The sequence below is a fragment of the Chaetodon auriga genome, chromosome 23, assembly GCF_051107435.1.
Source record: "Chaetodon auriga isolate fChaAug3 chromosome 23, fChaAug3.hap1, whole genome shotgun sequence".
Lineage (NCBI taxonomy): Eukaryota > Metazoa > Chordata > Actinopteri > Chaetodontiformes > Chaetodontidae > Chaetodon > Chaetodon auriga.
The window spans coordinates 12,802,172-12,822,053 of NC_135096.1; the positions used below are offsets into that span (position 1 = coordinate 12,802,172).

The window sequence follows — 19,882 nt, forward strand, 5'->3', positions numbered from 1 at the left end:
TTACCCTGGAGAGAGGGCGAGACTGCTCACGTGACTCAGCAAGATGGCGACCACAATGTAGAATGGATGCGAATGTGAGTATTATTAGCGAACCGTTAGATTAATAAACCAATGTGTAATGTTGCTTCGTTTCTCGCCGTCCTCGGCGCACGTTCATTGTGTTACAAAATAAATGTTTTCGTTTCAGCGTAATGGGAAAACATGAGCCAGTCGCGTTTTATCCTCGGTCCAGCCCACCAACTAAAGTAACGCTGACCGAATCCGCTAACGTTAGCTCTCTTATAACTGAGCTTCATCACTTATTGTTAATCGTTAGTCAGCTGTTTTCACTGAAGCCAGGCCAGCTCACCACAGTCAGTGGTTCAATACTTCCACCTCGTTCCTTTGTATCTGTTCTCTTTCAGGGTTTAAACTGAGTGGGTCCGTTTTGCTGGAAATTTGGATCTGCTGGTTTAATTGTTGATCTTCATCATATCACAGAATCAAGATGGCCCTAAATGTCTTTGGTAAGCAGCATCACGCCTCAGATACCGGCCTTTGTGCCTTTTTCTGAGTGTATTCATGGAGTGTGTGTGTATGTGTTTTGCTGAGCAGTGTGGTCACCCTTATTTTACTATAATCAAGTCTCTCTAATGTATTTTGGTAAAATTGGGAGGCCACTAAAAAAACTTGTCCAGCAGCCATGGAGCATAATTATGAGTCCCGTTATTTAGGTACTGTTTTTACAGTTTATTAAATAGTGTTATTTCTTCGAGATTAAACAATCCAACTGTGTATAAAACAATTAAATCAGCTTCACTGTGATCTATTCCACCATTGAAGTGCTGCTTACACTGTAATGCATCAGCGATAATAATTCATTACTTAATATATAACAACAAAAAGACTGACTTCTGCTGTGTAGTGTGTACTTTTACTGAAAAAAGAGCACAATATTTGTCTTTGAAATGGAGTGAGGTAACAGAATAAATCCTCACAAAAATAGAAACACTCATCCTGAGCACCAATTCATCACAACTGTCCTCACAGCACCCTCGTTGCACACACTGAGTTGCCAGCTAGGCTATATGTTATGTCTGGTTTCTTGTGAGTGGGACTGTCTGTAGCCTTGAGAAAGAGGGCGAGACACTTGCCCACGGAGGATTCAGAGTTATTTTGAAGACAGGATACTGAGACGACCAAGTGTTGAATAGATAAGGCTTGTAGGGCAAACTCAGAGTACACAGAGACAGGAAACAGGCTGTTAGTTTTACCCATGCAGAGATGATGGAAGACGGCATATGCCTGAATTTGCAAGATGCGGGCCAAAGGACAGCAGAGTCTTAAAATGCATATTCATTTCCATTCTCAAAAGTGGTCTATTTCCTGAATGTGAGCCACAATGAGTCACTGAATAAATGCACACCGCACAGAGTTTGAACCTGGAACGACTTCACAGTGATCGCAGCATCAGATTTTCAGTGACAATGTTCAGTCGCTGCTGCAGAGTTCAGCCAAACTCCAGTTGAGTGCTTGGGGCTAAGGGTTGCTTTTCTCAGCATTAGAGTCACGCTGATTCTCAGATTAATGTTAGTATTGTTTATGGCTGCTCTAATGCTGATATCATCTACAATTAATTTTAGACAGGTTGGCCCGAGGGGGTGACAGTAAATAAGCTTGTCTGGGAGTAAGGAAGATTTGGATTTTTTAAAGTCTGGAGCAGGAAAAAGCCCATAGAAGATGAATTGGCTGATAGCGACAATGGCCGAAATGTGGCCTGCAACAGAGTAGGTAAGCCTTGTTTTCGGGCCTAGCCATCTGCTGGAAATGCCTTCTGCTGTGTCGTCATGTTGGAAAATGGGGAATACAGCAGTTAGTCAGTGCTCCAAAGTGCTCCGGGTTCATCCATTAAACCAGCTGTGAGCATGTTGCATTCAGTGCAAATATTCTCAAATAGTCTGTGTTATTGTATTGATTCCAGAAAGAAAGATGTCAAATGCATGAGAGAGTGCTGATCTTTTCTGCTTGGTTGTATCATATCAAAATTGAGACATACTGTGGAACAGGCAGATATAATAAGCCCTGATCATTACCATGTTTTGTCCACATGGGGGCACTGTAGCAAAGCAAGTTAAGTTTGAGTAACTTTGCAGCTGTTCAAAACACTTTTTCTGTCCTCAGATCATGATGAATACAGGCCACCGGTGTGGAAGTCTTACTGTAAGTATTAAGCATCTTCAGTGTTTCTTTCTGGTGGCAAAATGCTTTTTGCTGACGGTTTGCTGTGTGTTTTCTGCCGCAGTGTACCAGCTCCAGCAGGAGGCACCTCACCCTCGCAGACTCACCTGCACCAGTGAGGTGAGAACACACTTAGAAACTCAGTTTTACTCCATGTGCAATTAGTGTAAATAAACCAACTGTATAGACCCAAGGCATTAATGGCCTATTCTGCATCATTGAGCTGGCAGAAAAATCAATATTGATGTATTTTAAAAAGCCTAATTTTCCCAGAGAGACTGCATATAGTTGTAAATACAAAGGGCGGGTTTTAAGCGAATGCGCTGCACAGTCAACTTGATGAAACCATGACCATCGCAGCAATCCCGTGCGCTGTTGACGCCATGAACCGGCACCTCTGCCCACAGGGGAGGCAGCCACCAGATGTGTGTGTCTGTATGCGGAGGGGGTAGCAAGATCTGTGGGAATCCAAGTGGGATTAAAAAAGGGGGGATTGTGCGTCTGGTGTTTGTGTGTTCGTTAATCTGTAAAGGACAGTCCTCTTTGGGTGTCTGGGGTGGGCGGATATTGGGATGTGTGGGATGCTAAATGAACAGCTGTTGGCTTTGATGCCCTGGTTTGGTCAGGTAGTCAGTGCTGACCCAGTTAAAATCAGGGAGGCGGGGTGGAAGAGCCCCCCCCTCCCCGCTTATCGCTTATCTATGGCTGGTGCTTTTTAATTTGAGGCATGTCAGGGTGACTTTAATGAGACTTTAGCTGGAAGACCCCAGCTTACAAAGCTTAGTAATAAATTTACTGTCATAAATAACAAATAAAAGCAGCAAATACTCACATTTAAGAAGCTGGAACCAGCAAATGTTTGACATTTTCCCCTGAAGATTGACAATTAATTGACTAACACAATAGTTTCCATTCATTTTCTTTCCATCAACTAATTATTACAGCTCCATTATTTGTATTTTTATTTGACTTTGTTGGCCTTATAAAGCAAAAGCTCAACTCACTCTTCATTGCACCCATTGGTCCAGGCTCAAGATTTGTGGTAAAGCATCTCTTTGTCAGTGTGTGCAGTACATTAATGAATCTGAGTTATTTCTCGTCTCAGTTTGTCCATAATTCTGAGTAATATCAGCTCTTTCTCCAGTATGACCTGATATTTTCCTCCCACTGTGAGTGCTGAGTGGTTTGGAGTGATCCACCAATGACAGAAATCATTTGGAACTGATGAGCTGTTAAGTGGGAAGCTCTCTGCTACAGGTGCCTAATGCAGGATGTTTACATAATTGTTCCATGTGTTTGACTCCAGGCTCTGCCAGGTAGACGTTTCATTTCACTCTGTACCAATTTATTTCATCATTCCATTCAGAATGCACTGTTTATGCAAAATCGACGTTTCTCTTTTCAAACAGCTCATTCCCTCCAGTAATGTGCAGTCAAGGATGTCTGTTGAGCATTAGTAATGGGTGTTAGTCTGCCCGCTCCACGCGTGGCTTACTGACAGGCCTCAGAGCAGCTTTGGTAGGCGTCCAGAAGTGCATGTGCGTTGCTGATATGGGAGGGCCGCCCAACTTTCGGCTCTTTGACCATCTCAGCTATGTTTCATTAATTTGTACGTTTAGTTGATGCTACTGCTGAAATGTGTTGTACAAAAGTATTGCTCATCTACATCTGAGTACCCGTCCCTGACTTTGCCTTCTTCCTGCGTCTTTTGAACAACAGAGCGCGCACATTAACATTCAGCGCCGCTCGTCGGGTCTTTGTTGATTTATTGGCTCTGCAGCAGTTTTGTTGAGAGCTGCTTTATATCTGACTCGTGCAATATTCTCCGCGGCCCACGCACTCAGGAACCAGCGCTCCCTCGCCAAAATGTGGCAAAGTCTGGGAAAATATTCAGCAAGAGCACACTGCGCCTGTGGTTTTGCAGCCGGCGGCAGTTCATACACTGTGTTCTTATTGTTTTTGAGAGAAGCGATCGGCTGTCCTGCTAAGTCGGTCATAAACGTTTAAGCCTGCATGGAAATCCCAATTCTACCTTCACTCTGCAGCTCCAAGTGTTACTAACTAGTTTTGTATGAGTGCCCTACAGCCTGTACTTTGTTAGTGTTGTACAGACTACATATTTTTCTTTTCCCTGCAGGTGGACAATCGACCTAAATACTATGGAAGAGAGTAAGTCAGCCTTCTCTTTAACAGCAGTTCATATCAGGCACATTCCCTCAATTCATCTAGAACATAAACACATCATTTGTGGAGGAACTAATTTGCTTTTCCAATCAAAGCAATCTCGACCTTTTGCTGATTTTTTTTTTTTTTTACGTCCAGGTACCATGGGATGATCTCCAGAGAAGAGGCCGACCAGTTACTAAGTCAGGCCGAAGGCAGCTACCTCATCAGAGAGAGTCAGAGGCAGCCTGGCACATACACACTGGCTCTGAGGTACGTTTGTGCATTTCGCAGATTTAATGGAGATTCAGACAATCAGGAGCAAATGTGCGCTCAGTGGTGCCAGTGGATATGCGGAATCTGAAGGACTGGACCAGGGACTGCAGTGCAATGTATTAGAAACTGATCCACCACAGATAGAAATAAGTTAACTCAGACTCAGAGTCCAATCAAAAGTCCTCAGAAAGTAAGCCAAAGAAGATAACCAGAGACATTTCGCCTCTGGCTCACTTGGAGAAGACCTTGTACGTAGTAGGTTGACCTCTGCCACTTCGTCTATATCTGCACGTATTTGTGTGACGAGAAAAGAAGAGGGAAGCTGCCTGAATGCTGAGCGTGTCCGATCGTGCGTTCACACCCCCGCTGCTGTGAGGTGTGAGGGTTTAAAGGCAGAGGTTGAGTGATAAGCTGCTCAGAGGTGCTCAGCTCTGACCTCACATGGCTCCACGTGCTGCCTTTCCTCTGAGGGAAGGGTCAGGGTGTGAGGTGGTCATTGGCTAAAGTGCCCAAGGATAGTTAGTACCACCCAGTTGCCCGCTTTGCCCTACCCTGGTTAGCTTACAATATGTCAGTCGTCAATTTTACTTGAATATGACCTCTCATTTTCTCAGAGTAGGTGTCACACTTTTAAATGGGCGCATGGCATAATTTGAATCCAGTTTTAGGTCAGTTAGTCTCTATTCATAGTCACGCCGTTCTTCCACCTGCACAAGTTTCTCTCCCATCCGCATGGTTCTAATTACCTTCCATAAATACCCCCTTCATAAACTAGTGTTCCGCTCTGGGTTTGCAGAAAAGGAAAGGTTGGATTTTGGGTTAATGATCTAGTGGTGCTCCTGTATCTCGCGGTGGTTTTCGTTGTGATCCACCGAGGAGCAAATAACACGTTGGCCCAGTTCAGGGTCTGTCTGTCACAGCTCTGTCGCCTCAAGTTTGGTTATGAGTTTTGACTTTAAGGATCCAGTCCACTGCTAGACAATGCCAAAGCTTCCTCCTGCATTCCCTCTAGGTTTGGGAACCAGACAAGAAACTTCCGCCTCTACCATGACGGGAAGCACTTTGTCGGAGAGAAGAGGTTCGAGTCCATCCACGACCTGGTCACAGATGGCCTCATCACACTCTACATTGAGACAAAGGTGTGTGCATCCATCCATCCTCCACTCTTCCCATCTTAACTGGACTCTTTGTTTTGCCTTGTTCCATACAACACAGGGCTGCAGAAGTTGACCCATCGATCAGCTCTGGATTGTTGGAATCACTGTAAATCTAAATGCTGATTGTGGATGATTGCTTTGCAGAAGCTTCCAGCCCATGTTTGCCAGGTTAAAAAAAGCTTGCCCCGCATATTAGCCTTTGATCACCACTTGTTTATTTGATCATCTGAATCCCTGGATTCCTTGAAAATAAGCCCCAAAAATAGAGATTGAGTCCAGGGACATTGGGAAACACTGCAGTTGCCATTACTGATATAAACCACCTTCTCCTCTGTCAGGCAGCGGAGTACATTGCCAAGATGACCATAAACCCCATCTATGAACACGTGGGCTACACCACCCTGAACCAGGAGCCCACTCTGAAAAAACACCTACCGCTCAGCCCCGAGGCCCCGGACGGACCCGCTCCGGCCAAAGACGACCGGAATGCAGAGGAGAGGGTGAGGACGAGTGCATGTGCATTAATGTTGGGTTTTGGCTGGTGCATTGTCAAGGGTTTCTTAAGGCAATCCCTGAAAAGGCCATTCCCAATCAGTATCTTCAAAAAGTCATCACACTCTGCCAGGAATCTGGAGTTGCCGTGCACCGTGCACTCAGGCCAAAAGCATCCTTCAATTAACATATGTTTTTGGCAAACAGACCAGAAGGCTGAGGGAGTTTTTTGGGGGTTGTTTTGAATAAGAAACGGAGCAGTGTTGGCACAGATAATATTGCCTATAGGGGGACACAGTTTGGAATTTGCCCTTAAAATTCAGAGACGAATGGGATCATTCATCAAGTGTATTTGACTGGGGGGGTTCTCGCATTTCCTTTGCATGTAATATAAGACGATGAAATGATGAGGAATTAGTCATTCATATCTCAAAAGAGGCAACATTGAGATGAACCCTGGTTTTCAGGGTGGATTCTTAATCCAGAAGTCACAAGGAGGATGTGTTGTAAATTTACTGTTTCAGTTCAACAGAGGAGGGAATCAGCCATTTGCTGGTGGAAATTGAGTGGATTTATGCAGTGGGCAGTGTGCAAAATAACTTGGTGCAATCAGTCTCTCTGTGATTTTTATTAGAGATGCATGTACCTCATGGATTGTGAAGAAACCCTGCAGAGTTAGAATGAGGGGAAAGGTGAGGAAAGTTGCTGTGTGTACAGTATTAAGATGGAAGGATGAGAGTTGAGGAACATGGTGAAAGAAGGAGGAGGAGGATAGGTGCAGAGGAGAGATGGCCTCCAGCCAAGGGCTCTGCAGTAAAATTACATAACAGCAGTTTGCCTGCAGAAACCTTCTATCTCCCAAAAGCCGCCTGCTAAGTATTCAGGCTCTTTTGTTTCCGTTCAGCTGCGAGATGGTTTGTTTTTTTGCTCAGGTGGATGAATGGGAATGAGGCAGGAGATGCAGATCCACTCGTACAACTGCTGTAAAACCTTCAGACTTGTATACACAAACATACGCACACGCACAGTGTAAGTGTGACACGGTCCGGTTAAAACACCCAGCGACATTCTTGGAACAAAATGTTGTGTGCAATGCGTTTATCTGCTACACCAGGACGGAGCCTCCTGAGGCCTTGTATGACCTGCAGTGCATGACCGCCACTGCACCTCATACATCACTGTCTGTGTGCGCGCATGTGTGTGTGTGTGTGTGTAACTGAAGTGGTCCTGTGTACGTGTGTGCTTTTCATAATTGGGTGGATTTGCAGACAAAGCAGCACGGCTGTGTCATTGAGACCAGAGGTGGCTCTCCGTGGGGAAGACGGATGCGTATTTCATACGTTCATTCAGCTCTCTCACCTCTTGATTGTGGGTTAAATGCTGTCTTACGGCCCCTGTGAGGGCGATAAAGACGCGGTCCTGCTGATGAGTTGTTAAATTTGGAATTTCTTCTGCCTTGTTTTGAGAGGGAGTTCATTGGACGGGGACAGGGAGAGTCGTGGTGAGCGGAGAAGCTTCAATCTCACGAAAACAAAGGAAAAAATAATCCATAAACTCATTAAAAACGTGCATGTTAGGAGATTAAAGTGCACAGATGATAGCCACAGCGGTATATGAGCTTGCTAAGCAGAACCAGCTTTCCCTTTTCTGTTGTTTTTTTTGTCTTTCTTTGCTCTCGTGCTCTTTTGTTCCGCACCCCCTATGCATTAAATATCCACGACCAGTCATACATATTCACTGTGTTGCATATATAAGCTTGGGATTACTCATTTGAATACGTGGCTGCTCCTGACGATGGCGTTTTGTGTTCAAAACTCAACTAAATTCCATTTGGTTTTATTTATTCGAGAATGTCCCGACACAAGATTCGCAGTATCTTCATGTAAAATATCTAAAAACAGATCTGGAAGCTTTTAATCTCTCGCAGAGTTAACAGGATTAAATGCAACCCCGCCGCTTGTTTGCTCGGCCCAAAAATGAAGACAGCAAGTCCAAGCATCCTCCCACCTGAGGCGGCACTTAACCAGAACCCTTAAAAACATGCACTCTAAGTGAAAATATGGCCTTAAACTCTTCTTATATAATGTCACTTGTGTGATGGAGGATAATGGACGACCAGGTTTTGATTTCAGAGACGTCTAAGGACACGCACATTCTGCTCTGCTCAAATTCCAACACACCTAAAGCAGCGATGGCACTGCTGTTTACGATGGGCAGTCAGAGAAACTGAAAAATGGATGGATGTTTTAGGTAAAATGACCAAAGAAGAGAGAAGGAAAACAAAGAGGACCAAAAAGTGAGAACGAATGAATGAAATACCGGCTTGTTTTCTCAGCTCTTTCATTCTTTCTCCCCCTCTCTTTCTCCCCCTCTCTCCTGGGACAACTGAGGTGGCAGATTTGGTGACGAACAACAAGAATCGCCGCCTTCCGATTGGCTCGTTCTCCCCTCAATGCGACCTGTTAAATTCATCCATTACTGCACTGTGGCCCAGCCTCCCCCTCCTCTTCTTTCTCTCTCTCCGCCTCTGTCACCTCCCTCCTCCGCTGGTTCTGCCTGGCGAGCGTGTGGAGGAAAGCGGATTAACACACACACACACACACACACACACACACACACACACACACACACACACACACAGAGCCATGTGGGCTGGAGCGTTCACCTACACAAGACCGGGAGACAGGAATGCTCATTCTGCCGCATCAGTCCGATTTGAAGGATTTTGGACACACGTTTCAAGAAGTGAAGATTAACTCTTTTTTTTTTGTCACAGCTTTTAATTTTCTGTATCCCAGGACGGGTTTTTATTGGCTGGCTGGCTTTGTTTTTTTTGTTATGAAGTGGAATTGCACCATGCAGCCAGCATCAGTATGCAGAGCTGATGTGATTGGCTGATCTTTGTGGTGCTCAGACAGCAGGATTGGTCCTGCGTTGGCTCCTCGGTTTGGGATGTTGTTGTCAGATGGAGCTTTGAAATGATTTGAGAGTGTTGTTATTGTGCCGTTTTCTACTTTTTCCTCTCTTTATTCATTCGATTTTTTCCTCCTTTTTTTCCATTCCTTGGCAGTCTGGTTGGCTGACTGAATTTATTCATGGGATTCCAATTTTGGTTTCAAAGCCAGCGTTTGATTTAAACCCCCTGTGTGAGTTAAATTACTACAGGTCCCACAATGCCGAGCCGAGAGTCGTATGTCGTTAAAAGAGGTAAAAAGCAAACATGCAGGCGAACCAAGAAGGAAACAGGCCAGAGGAGCTCTTTGTTTAGCGCCGGTTCAATTCCCTCCCTGCCAGTCTCCGGCAGCCCATCGGACCCCAGCGCGGGCTCGGGAACCCGTCTCAACCGGGCGCCAGCCCCCTCCAAACCCACCTCCCCTGCTTCCACCTTCTGGCAACCTATCAGATCTTTTGCCCTTTCACAGCTCACATCACTGGTGCGGCGGGCCACCCTGAGGGAGAGCGACTTGGCGCCCAAGTACGAGAAGGTCCACAACTTCAAGGTGAGCCGCTCCTTTGCCTCTGCAGCCTGTTTGTGTGTCTTGTGGATGATGCCAGAATCGCTGATTCAGCTCAGGGGGTCTTATTCAAATTCACCTTAGAGAGCACAGAGCGTTAGAGTACACACACACACACACACACACACACACACACACACACACACAGAGAGAAACACACATTTCACATTTACATGTCAGGCTTTAAGCTTGTGTTTAGTGCTTTAGTTCTCCAGATTTCCATATTACATGTAGCCATTAGTGAGGAGCACAAAGGTCATGGCCACAGAGCGCTGAACTCAGGGGAGACGACGACGCTCACACACACACACAAAGCACACTGTGATGTGATGGAGCTTATTAGCATTTCATTATGGAGAATTTATGCAATAAAGGAGCAGATTAAAACTCAGCTCTCACTGTCATTTCTCCATAAATGTCCCTTTCGCACTCCCATTGTGTCTCCATCGGTCTTTTGTCTGTGCCTGTTCGTCTATAATAAGGATTCTTGCCGGTGCTCAGGTATTGCTTGAGCCAGTCTTGGCTGCATGAATATTGCTCACCTTGTTCTCAGTGTGTGTGTGTGTGTGTGTGTGTGTGTGTGTGTGTGCAAATATGCAATTTTTTGCTGCACTTCATTGATGCATTTTTCTATTTATTATTAAAAAAAAAAATGTCCCCTTTTCCGCCCAGGTTCATACATTCAGAGGCCCCCACTGGTGTGAGTACTGTGCCAACTTCATGTGGGGTCTCATCGCTCAGGGAGTCAAGTGTGCAGGTAACACACAAACACACACATCCCTTCTCACACATGCATCAGTGTGTAACGCGCTTGCCTCAAGCTTGCTGGTTTTCAGTAATCTTTCATTTATCACGTACCGATATCCCGAAAAAGATTCAATTTCGGCTCCCATTCACCTCCTCCACCGCGTTGAACACGCCGCTCCCCCTCCCTCTCAAACCGTGACTCGAAACTGGGACAGCTGGCTTCAAGTTATTCACTTTTGCTGTTGACTCATCTGCAGCGCATCACGGATTTTAAATGCTAAAAGACTCAATTGGGTGCCAAAGAACACGCTGTCAGTGCGATTATGACTGCGTGTGGGTGATGAACTGTGCCTCTGCAACACCTACGTTCAAATGCAACTTACAGTCTGGTTATTCTGCTTTGAGTATCAGATCTGTATGGGCAAAGCTACATTATGCTGATGTTGCTGTTTGATGGTAAAACAGTACAAAGCACACATTTTCAGATCAAGAGTGGAAGAAATGATCAAAATCCCTTTTCTCTCCGCCAGACTGTGGGTTGAACGTCCACAAGCAGTGCTCCAAAGTCGTGCCCAACGACTGCCAGCCGGACCTGCGGCACGTCAAGAAGGTGTACAGCTGCGACCTCACCACGCTGGTCAAAGCCCACAACACCAAGAGGCCCATGGTGGTCGACATGTGCATACAGGAACTTGAGGCGAGAGGTGAGTGTATACGTGTGTGTGTGTGAGTCACTGATTATATAATGCTGACGGAAAGAAAGCTTGCAAGTACTGCTGGCTGCAACCGTGAGAGAGGGAAAGAGAGAACACCCACAGGGCGAGCATATGCAAGATGTGTGTGTGTGTGTGTCAGGCCGTCTTCACAATGGCACACAGTAACTCCCACATGTGCGAGTGGGAGTGCTATGATGTTCGCCCCATGGGATGTGAGTGGCCATCAGGGAGCTGCCAGAGACAGGGTTTTATTGACTACGATGCAAGACCTGAGAGAAACTAATGCGTGAAATCAATAAAGACACCTGACTTGACGTGATTGAATCTGGCCGAAGCCGGAGAGCGAGCCACCTCCCACCCCCCACCCTGTCTCTGTTGTGGTGTTTTTCCCTTTTTCCTTAATCGCCCTTCACTGCTTCCTCCTCTCGTTGTTCATAGATTGGCTGTTTTTTAACTGCTATTTCAGTTGAATTGACTTAAGCTGCTGCATTGGCACAAACACATTGTTGTAGATCAACAGAATCATCAGCCCATTCGAGCAAATAGCAGTGAAATGTGTCTTGTAAGACGAAGAGAATGAACAGTTTAAGTTCACTGAATTCATCAGCTGAACGGTGGCGTCCTCTCAACTGTCCCTGTCCTGTCTCAGGTCTTCAGTCCGAGGGTTTGTACAGAATATCAGGCTTCAGTGAGCTGATCGAAGATGTCAAGCTGGCCTTTGACAGAGGTGAGAGAGAGAATTTCCCTTCCAGCATCAGTCAAATAGCAGTAAAGTCCCCACAAAGCCATCATTTCCTTGCTTTCTTTTTCATTCGCTCCACAGATGGAGAGAAGGCTGATATTTCCTCAAACGCTTACGAGGACATCAACATCATCACCGGAGCCCTCAAACTCTACTTCAGAGAGCTGCCTATTCCCCTCATCACATACGATGCCTACCCACGCTTCATAGAGGCTGCAAGTAGGTCTCCACGCTTTCTGCACCTTCTTACATAAGATGCGAGAATGAATGAGTTTAGAAGCCAAGCTGAGCTTTGAAGGCGCTTGGCGGCAAAGACAGTGTGTCCCGCATATGCTGCAAATCCAGAAAAGATACCCAAGTGTTGGTCTTTTTCAGCTCCTCTAACACTCGTCCTTGACTCTTTGACTTCATGTCTGTCTGTTGCAGAGGTTACAGACACGGAGAAACGTCTGGAGTCTCTCCACGAGGCCTTGAAGCTGCTGCCGCCAGCTCACTGCGAGACGCTGCGATACCTCATGGCTCACCTCAAAAGGTCTGAACGCACAGCTCATCTAGATTCATGTTGTTCTCGTGGTCAGAAGGCCTAATGCGTGCTTTCCGTCCTCTCTGCTTCCAGAGTGACCCAGCTCGAGAAGGAGAACCTCATGTCCAGCGAGAACCTGGGCATCGTCTTCGGCCCAACGCTGATGAGAGCCCCCGACCTGGACGCCATGACGGCGCTGAACGACATCCGATACCAGAGACTCGTGGTGGAAACGCTCATTACCAACGAAGATGTGTTGTTCTAAGAGGGAAATTACTCTTCCTTTGGGGACAGGAAGGACAGACAGGCCGGGAAGATGCTCGTGTGTTACGTCCTCCTGTGAAAAGATGACTTTTTAGAAGAAAACGAAGACGACAAAAAAAAAGTACACTACCAGTTTTTGTGAGGAGTGGATGGAAGGAACAATGAAGGAATTTGCAAAGAAGGAACTATTAAAAAAAAAAAAAAAAAAAAACAGTGGAGGCAACTAGATGGAAGGATGCAGTGATTTCCCTACATTTTAAAATGCGAGACGTTCGTAAAACATGAGTCGAAACTTCCTCAGAGGAAACAGAATTTGGAAAGTTACTGAGCAAGAATTAATTACTGGAGCATTGAATACTCTGAAGGACAATTTCCCAGCTTTGTTGAATAGAAATAAGCAGTTATTATCTCTCGAGGAAGCTCATAGCAGCGTTGCATCAACACTATTTGATTGGTGTAGGGGAAACACTGTGTGATCCATCTGCGTGTTCATATCTTCTCTTTCTTAAATGGATGCCTTGGCGAGTTTTTATTCTTCTTCAACAAGAAAAAAAAATCAAAAATCAAAAATCGGCGACCTTCAAAAACTTTGGGTTAGCATTGCTAGCATTCACCACAGAAACCAAATGGCACTGCTAGCCACAAGCTTATGAGCATGTGTCACCTAGCGGTCGCCAACAGTTTCCAGTGGAAAATGCAACAACACAATCAATCAAATTCTGGTCAGATGAAAATGATTTTGCTCTCCTTGGCGTCAAGGTATCCCTTTACTTTTCCTCAAGAGAAGAAGAGGAAGAAGAAGAAGCACTGACTTCACAGCAGTAGACAGCGAGATGAATGAATGAATGGAAAAAGTGAATCGCTCACCCAGAACACACACTCATTCCTCTGAAGTGACTTGGACCTAATGTGTTTTCATTCCTCTTTCAAAGCTCTTTACTTTACAGCTCCCTCTTCTGTTCCTCTGGCTGAGATGGAATGTAAATCTTACACTAACAACTAAGTAGTTTTTTTAGGTGCTAACGTAGAGAAAACACGTCCGCTCACCCTTTTTTCATGTCGTATTATAAGCTTCTGTTTAAGAAATGTTTGATGTGATTCCGTACAATAATGGAACCGACGGAGCTGTAAATTAAATGGTTAAACATCTTCCTCTCACTGTCTCTGAGCCAATCCAACCTTTTTTTTTTGGGAAAAAAACGAGTGTTTAAAGAGAACATTTCTGCAGTATTTCCCTTCAGTTCATACATGCATCACGCCAGGGTCAGACGGCGAAGAGAGGACCACCTGATGAGTGACTTGAAAACATAAATACTGTATGTGAAGCTGTTCTATTTTGCTTTGCTCTGCCATTTGTATAAAGCTGTATTGTAATTACGCAGTGTTAACGAGCAGAGGTCCTGCTCAAAATACTAACTGATACTCTTGATCGCTTGTCTGGATGCAATTCAACAGATCGAGACACGCTAATCGTTTCAACCTTATTGGACCGAGTGGGATAATTCCAAGCAGGGATGCTCCAGCGTTAGGTGATTTGAAATTTTAATAGCCTGTCCCCTCCCAAAAATGAAAGCAAAGAAGCTCATTTGGTTAATTACTCTGTACCACTGTTTGCAATCAAAGTGGTATTGGCGCCACTGGCATGTCTGGAAAGATGTGACGTCAGTGAACGCATCATCTGACTGTGGAAGGGTGAGAATTAATATGTGAAGGCCAGCTGGGGGTCATTTTTACTTCTTTTTTTGGCCGGGTTTCCTCTTTTTACATCTGTTTTCTCCAGAGAAAATGAGATTTGACTTCAGTACAAGTTATTGTCATTGGATGTGAAGAACGGTGACCATGCTCTGATGGGATGAAAGCACTGTGAAGTGTGGGACGATGGTGCCAATCTGTGATATGAAGGAGTGTATTTGCCATGTTTTTTCCTTTGTAACTAGTGCCATTTGAAAAGGGTGGATGCCTTTTCGCATGTACCCCCACCTCAGCTAACACACACACACACACACACACACACACACACACACACACTAATCCCCCTTTTTATTCATTTCTGCCCCCTTTCTGTCAGGGGGGCACTGATTACTCAGTGACGACCCACCGGCTGTCAAGACCACAGAGTCAGGGTTGTCAAAATCAAGCGCACCCACGCTGGGTCGGGTGTCAATCAAAGTGGATGTACCATAAAAGGTGTGTCCCTCTGAGAGGGGAGGGTCACTGCAAATCAATAGTTGATCTGAGTGATCACCTTTATCCTCCATCCATCCGTCATGAGGGACCACAGAATGCTTTGACGAGTATGAAAAAGATGTGATTCACACGTTCAATCCTGCAGTGTCATCTGATATATTTCACTTCTACTGTGAAGCCACACATTAAATGTTTATAATGCTGATTAAACGACGAAAATCCTTTTTTTTTTTTTTTTTTAACTTCAACTGGAACAAGTGAGAGTGCAAACTCTCAGGTGCTAAGCTTTGATTGAACTGTCACCGCACTGGTAAACTTGGCTAATCTATCTAAACATATATCTGCATATGAATGAAGATACGTTTTAGAAAGCAAAGCCGCCATCAGACGACAGATGATGGGTTCCAAGATTCCATTTCGGCCAATGCGTTCTGCCTGTTTTGCTACTGAGGTCTACCTGCATGCAACCAAAGCCCAGTCCAACATGATTGGTCAATACTATTTGGACTACAAACAGACTGTGTGTGCTTTGTGACAGTAGATGACAGAGGGAACATGCAGAAAAGTATCCAGAACATTTTCTCTATTGTGCAATGTGCAGCCGTAGCTCCTGGAAATGACATCATTTAAGACTAAATGGTTTTACCAAATCCACTTGGAAAGAAACGCAATTGGATCATGTTCACAGGGAATGATTTCCAGAATGTTATGCTCTCATCCAGTTTTTTTTTTAGGAGACAAAAACAAAAGGAAAGAAAAGAACAGGTATGGGTAATGCAGATATAGCAAAGGAGCTTTGGAGGCGTAACATCTCTGCTGAATTAAAATGATGACAGTGACACATTATTCTGTGTTGAATTTTTTATTTATTTTTGTCTCAGTCGTGATATATTGTGAATGGAAATAGTCTCAAATGTCACATTTTCATCAGACTCCTCCATGTTGGGTGTAAATCAAGACTTTGAATGTGCTGCATGTGTCAATGAGTCGTTTTCGAGCCTTTAATACCATAGCAGTTACTGTGCAGAGGTGCCGACAACTTGAAGTTCATGACAAAAGTCAGACAGCTTTTACTTTATTTCGTCAATTGTTGGGGAATCTTAAATGATTATTACCATATTTCTTACATTCAGTGTATGCTCCCGCCCACGCATGCACACATCCACTGGTCCAGACCTCTGATGAACCTGTTGGACCTCATGGTGGCCCTGCCCTCCTCTGACCTCTGGCTCTGCTCCTCAGTGAACCTCGGCTCAGCTGCTTTAAATCAGTTTTAATTCCACTTGTGTAAATATTCCAGATAACGTTGCTCCTGTTAGGCATAAAAAGACGAAATCCATTTGATCAAGAGTTTTGCTGTGAAACACAATTTAACTTAAGTTAAAATCGCACATACTAATTATGTTTCAGACCTTAGAGCCGAAGAGAAACATGACTCCAGACGCCTCTAAGATATTATGAGCCATGCCACAAACCCTCCTCCACCCTCCTTGATAAATGTGAAGAGTTTTTATCATTTTTTTGCTAATGAGGTTCAAGATGTTAGGTATGCTATTATCCATCCCTCTCAAGGTCTCCCTGACCTTTGCTTTGAGAACCCTTGCACCCTGCTAGCATCAGTTACGACTAAGCATTTAACCAGTAAATTCATCCAATAGATCCATTCATTTTAAATAAAAACTTCCCTTTCAAGCTAAGGTCTTGGAAAAAGAGTACTTGTTTTGCAGCTTATTGACCACATGGCAACAGGCTTTGATAAATTTCAGTTAGGTTTCAGAGTGGGTCACAGCACTGAGACAGAGCAGACAAACATCTGTTTTAGTGTTTTTAGATCTTACTGCAACTTTTGATATTGTCCATGTGATTTTAATGGAACGTCTTAAACACTGACTTGGCGTATTGGGTACAATTTAAATCCTCCACTTCCTATTTCTCCAGTGGAGTGCCTCAAGGCTCAGTCCTCGGCCCTTTGTTATTCTCCATTTAATGCTACCTCTAGGTCAAATCTGCTATCGTGCAACATCAGTTTCCGTTTTTATGCAGATGACTCCCAGATCTCATTTTCATTTAATTGAATGGTGCAACACGACTGGTCAAAATACAGTCGTGTCTCACTGATGTTAAAACATTCTTCAGTTAAAATTAAAACAAAGGAAGGCATTATCATAGGTTGAGACCCCTTCATACCAGTTCTGTTTCTTCTTTAAATCTCTAACAAATGCACTTTTCTTTTCTTGAATTTCCTTCTCTTGAATTGAACATTCTCCTGTTTTCACTTCACTTGTTTTTTTCTTTTTTTCTAATTTATACCTTGCTAATCATTATTGCTGTATCAGTTACACTTTCATTGATTCATTTTTCTGGTAATTTATGCTTTTGTGAAACACTTTGTAACTTCAAAAAGTGCGATAGAAATAAAGTTATTATTAATATTACTATTTAACCACTGCCATCTGATAAATGTAATATTTCCCTTTGAAATGCAGTGAAGTGGAAATATAAAGCATGAACTGGAAATACCCAAGTAAAGTAAGAAAAAAATGTGTTTGGTTAAATAATGTGTTCTGTTACAATATTGTCGACTAAAATCATCCATATATTCCCCAGAGATCATCTTAGTGCTATCTTTGCCACACATTTTGTCATTGCACTCTATGAGATCAGCAGTAGGTGCCTGAAAACCAAAGTCACCAAACCAAATCCAAAAGTGTGTGTAGCCTGACATCAAATGGTCAACAGTGGGAAGTGCACTGAAGGTTTAGTCAGACTCTGAATTGTACTCTGCTTTCAAATTTCAGCGTTCAGCAACCTGCTCAGGATGTCCTCGACACCTTTTGCACACGCACAAGACAGGTGAGTGGCCTTCTCTCCAAAACTCAACTTCATTCAACTTTACAATACTACAATAATACTACTACAATGCTGATGCCCCGTACAGGAAGGGCCAGAGTCGCCTACACCTGCTCAGGAGACTGAGGTCCTTTGGTGTGTGGGGGGCTCTACTCCGGGCTTTCTATGACACTGTGGTGGCCTCTGCAGTGTTTTATGCCATCGTGTGCTGGGGAGGGGGCAGCACGGACAGAGACAGGAAGAGGCTGAACAAACTGGTTAAGAGAGCCAGCTCTGTCCTGGGCTGCCCACTGGACTCCATCGAGGAGGTGGCGGACAGAAGGATGTTAGCCAAGCTGACATCCATCATGGACAACTCCTCCCACCCCCTGCACCACACTGTGAGGACCCTGAGCAGCTCCTTCAGCACAAGACTTTTACATCCCCAGCGCAGGAAGGAGCGCCACCGCAGGTCATTCCTGCCCACAGCCATCAGACTGTAGAACAGTGCACAATAACATCCACTCAAATGCAAGTTGTACTGATCACATCTCACATTTTTCCTGTTTTCATGTGCAATCGTCATTTTTAAATTACGTGTGTATGTATTGTATATATTGTAAATTACCATAGGGTATATAACACTTGTGCAATATTTTCTTGTCTTCTTGTCCTCTGACTTCTTGCACTCTGCCTTGTCGCTGCTGTAACATGTAAATTTCCCCCATTGTGGGATAAATAAAGTCTATCTTATCTTTCAGTCAACATGTCAGTAGTGACTTTTGATCTGAACATGAGACCTTCCCTGGGTCTTTCTATAGCCTGTAGGAACAGCCTACTTTTTGGTCTATGAGCTGCTTAATATAAAGTAATGATTGTGATGACGCAAAGCAGAAACTTGCTCCATCCAGGAAGTGTACACAGTTAAGGGGCATGTGAGATTGCTTAGGATCTTTCTTCTTCTTCTTCTTTGTTTTTTTTTTTGTTGCTTTGTTGGAGATTGATAGCAAGCTTGTTTGTCCTGCAAAATTCAATTTTGTCTGTAATGTGACTGGTAAGTCTTATTTTCCTACAGCTGCATGAATCATTAAATGTCCTTCCACTGCCCCCTAGTGACAAAAAAGAATGAATGCAGGAGACTTTTTTCAGTCTGTATTTCATCATCATCTCAGCTTTGGTGCTCTTTTTGCTTGCTAGCAGAACAGCAGTCATACAACACTGAGAGGCCAAGCTGATTCACTTATGTGTGCAGTTATGATAATCAACACGTTCTCTGCATTGTTCTTCATGATGGTTCCCTCAGACTCGCTCACGTGCCTTCAGTTTGAGTCACAAATGAACTTGAAGTATCATGAAGTCACTGACTTTTGCCTAAGGCTTGATGTTGCATTTCAGTATGAACAACCATGATCTCAATTTGTGTATGTCTGGAGATTTTAATATTCAAATCTCAATCTCAATCTCAGTTTTGCAATGATAGACTTAATGATGATTGGAGCGATATTACTTTTGTGTGTGCTTTATGCTCCATGCTTTATGTTCGCTCATTTCACTTGAGGATGGAAGTTCCTTCTGTTATGATTATGTGAAAACAGGAAGTGAACCCAATTAGGCAGACCAAAAGGAGGAACTGGTGCTGTTCATTAATTTTAATAGCAAAAAATGAAAAAGCAAGATGAGGCAGGTGAGGTCAAAACTCTCCCCCGAAAAGAAAGCAACCCCAGGGAAATCAGGGACTAGGCTAGGAGTTCTCGCAAGAACCACAGGAAAGCCACACATGAGGGGCGACGCTACAAAGATAAAGGGACACGCACTGACTTAAATAGACAGGGGAGGAGAGCTGATAACACACAGGTGGACGCAATCAAACAATCACAAGGGCGGGAAAACTCAGGAAGTAAAGTCAACTTTGACACACGAGGGATGGCTCCAAAATAAAACAGGAAATAACAAAACCAAACAGTCGAGATCCCAACACCTCCTTGACCTTGAGATGAGTGAATGGGACAAAATAATTTCAACTTGTGAGCAATTGGGGATCTTTCAACCACATC

The 19,882-nt window shown here is 44.2% G+C and overlaps 1 protein-coding gene across 1 annotated transcript; it reads left to right on the forward strand.

The window, feature by feature from the left end:
- Positions 1-7: 7 nt before the first annotated feature.
- LOC143315748 (N-chimaerin) lies at positions 8-15,845 on the forward strand. The gene is made up of 15 exons (XM_076723120.1): positions 8-74; positions 405-506; positions 2,161-2,199; positions 2,282-2,337; positions 4,355-4,386; positions 4,540-4,653; positions 5,669-5,795; positions 6,152-6,313; positions 9,728-9,805; positions 10,493-10,577; positions 11,098-11,271; positions 11,933-12,010; positions 12,107-12,244; positions 12,452-12,557; positions 12,642-15,845. The coding sequence occupies exons 2-15, from the start codon at positions 488-490 to the stop codon at positions 12,811-12,813; spliced, it is 1,380 nt and encodes a 459-aa protein (XP_076579235.1). The 5' UTR covers positions 8-74; positions 405-487; the 3' UTR covers positions 12,814-15,845.
- Positions 15,846-19,882: the final 4,037 nt, after the last annotated feature.

Bases quoted from the DNA above. Each gene is read 5' to 3' on its own strand.
- LOC143315748 (XM_076723120.1), top strand. The intron at 4,387-4,539 runs GTAAGTCAGCCT...TTTTACGTCCAG, and splicing joins CCTAAATACTATGGAAGAGA to GTACCATGGGATGATCTCCA. The intron at 12,011-12,106 runs GTGAGAGAGAGA...TTCGCTCCACAG, and splicing joins CAAGCTGGCCTTTGACAGAG to ATGGAGAGAAGGCTGATATT.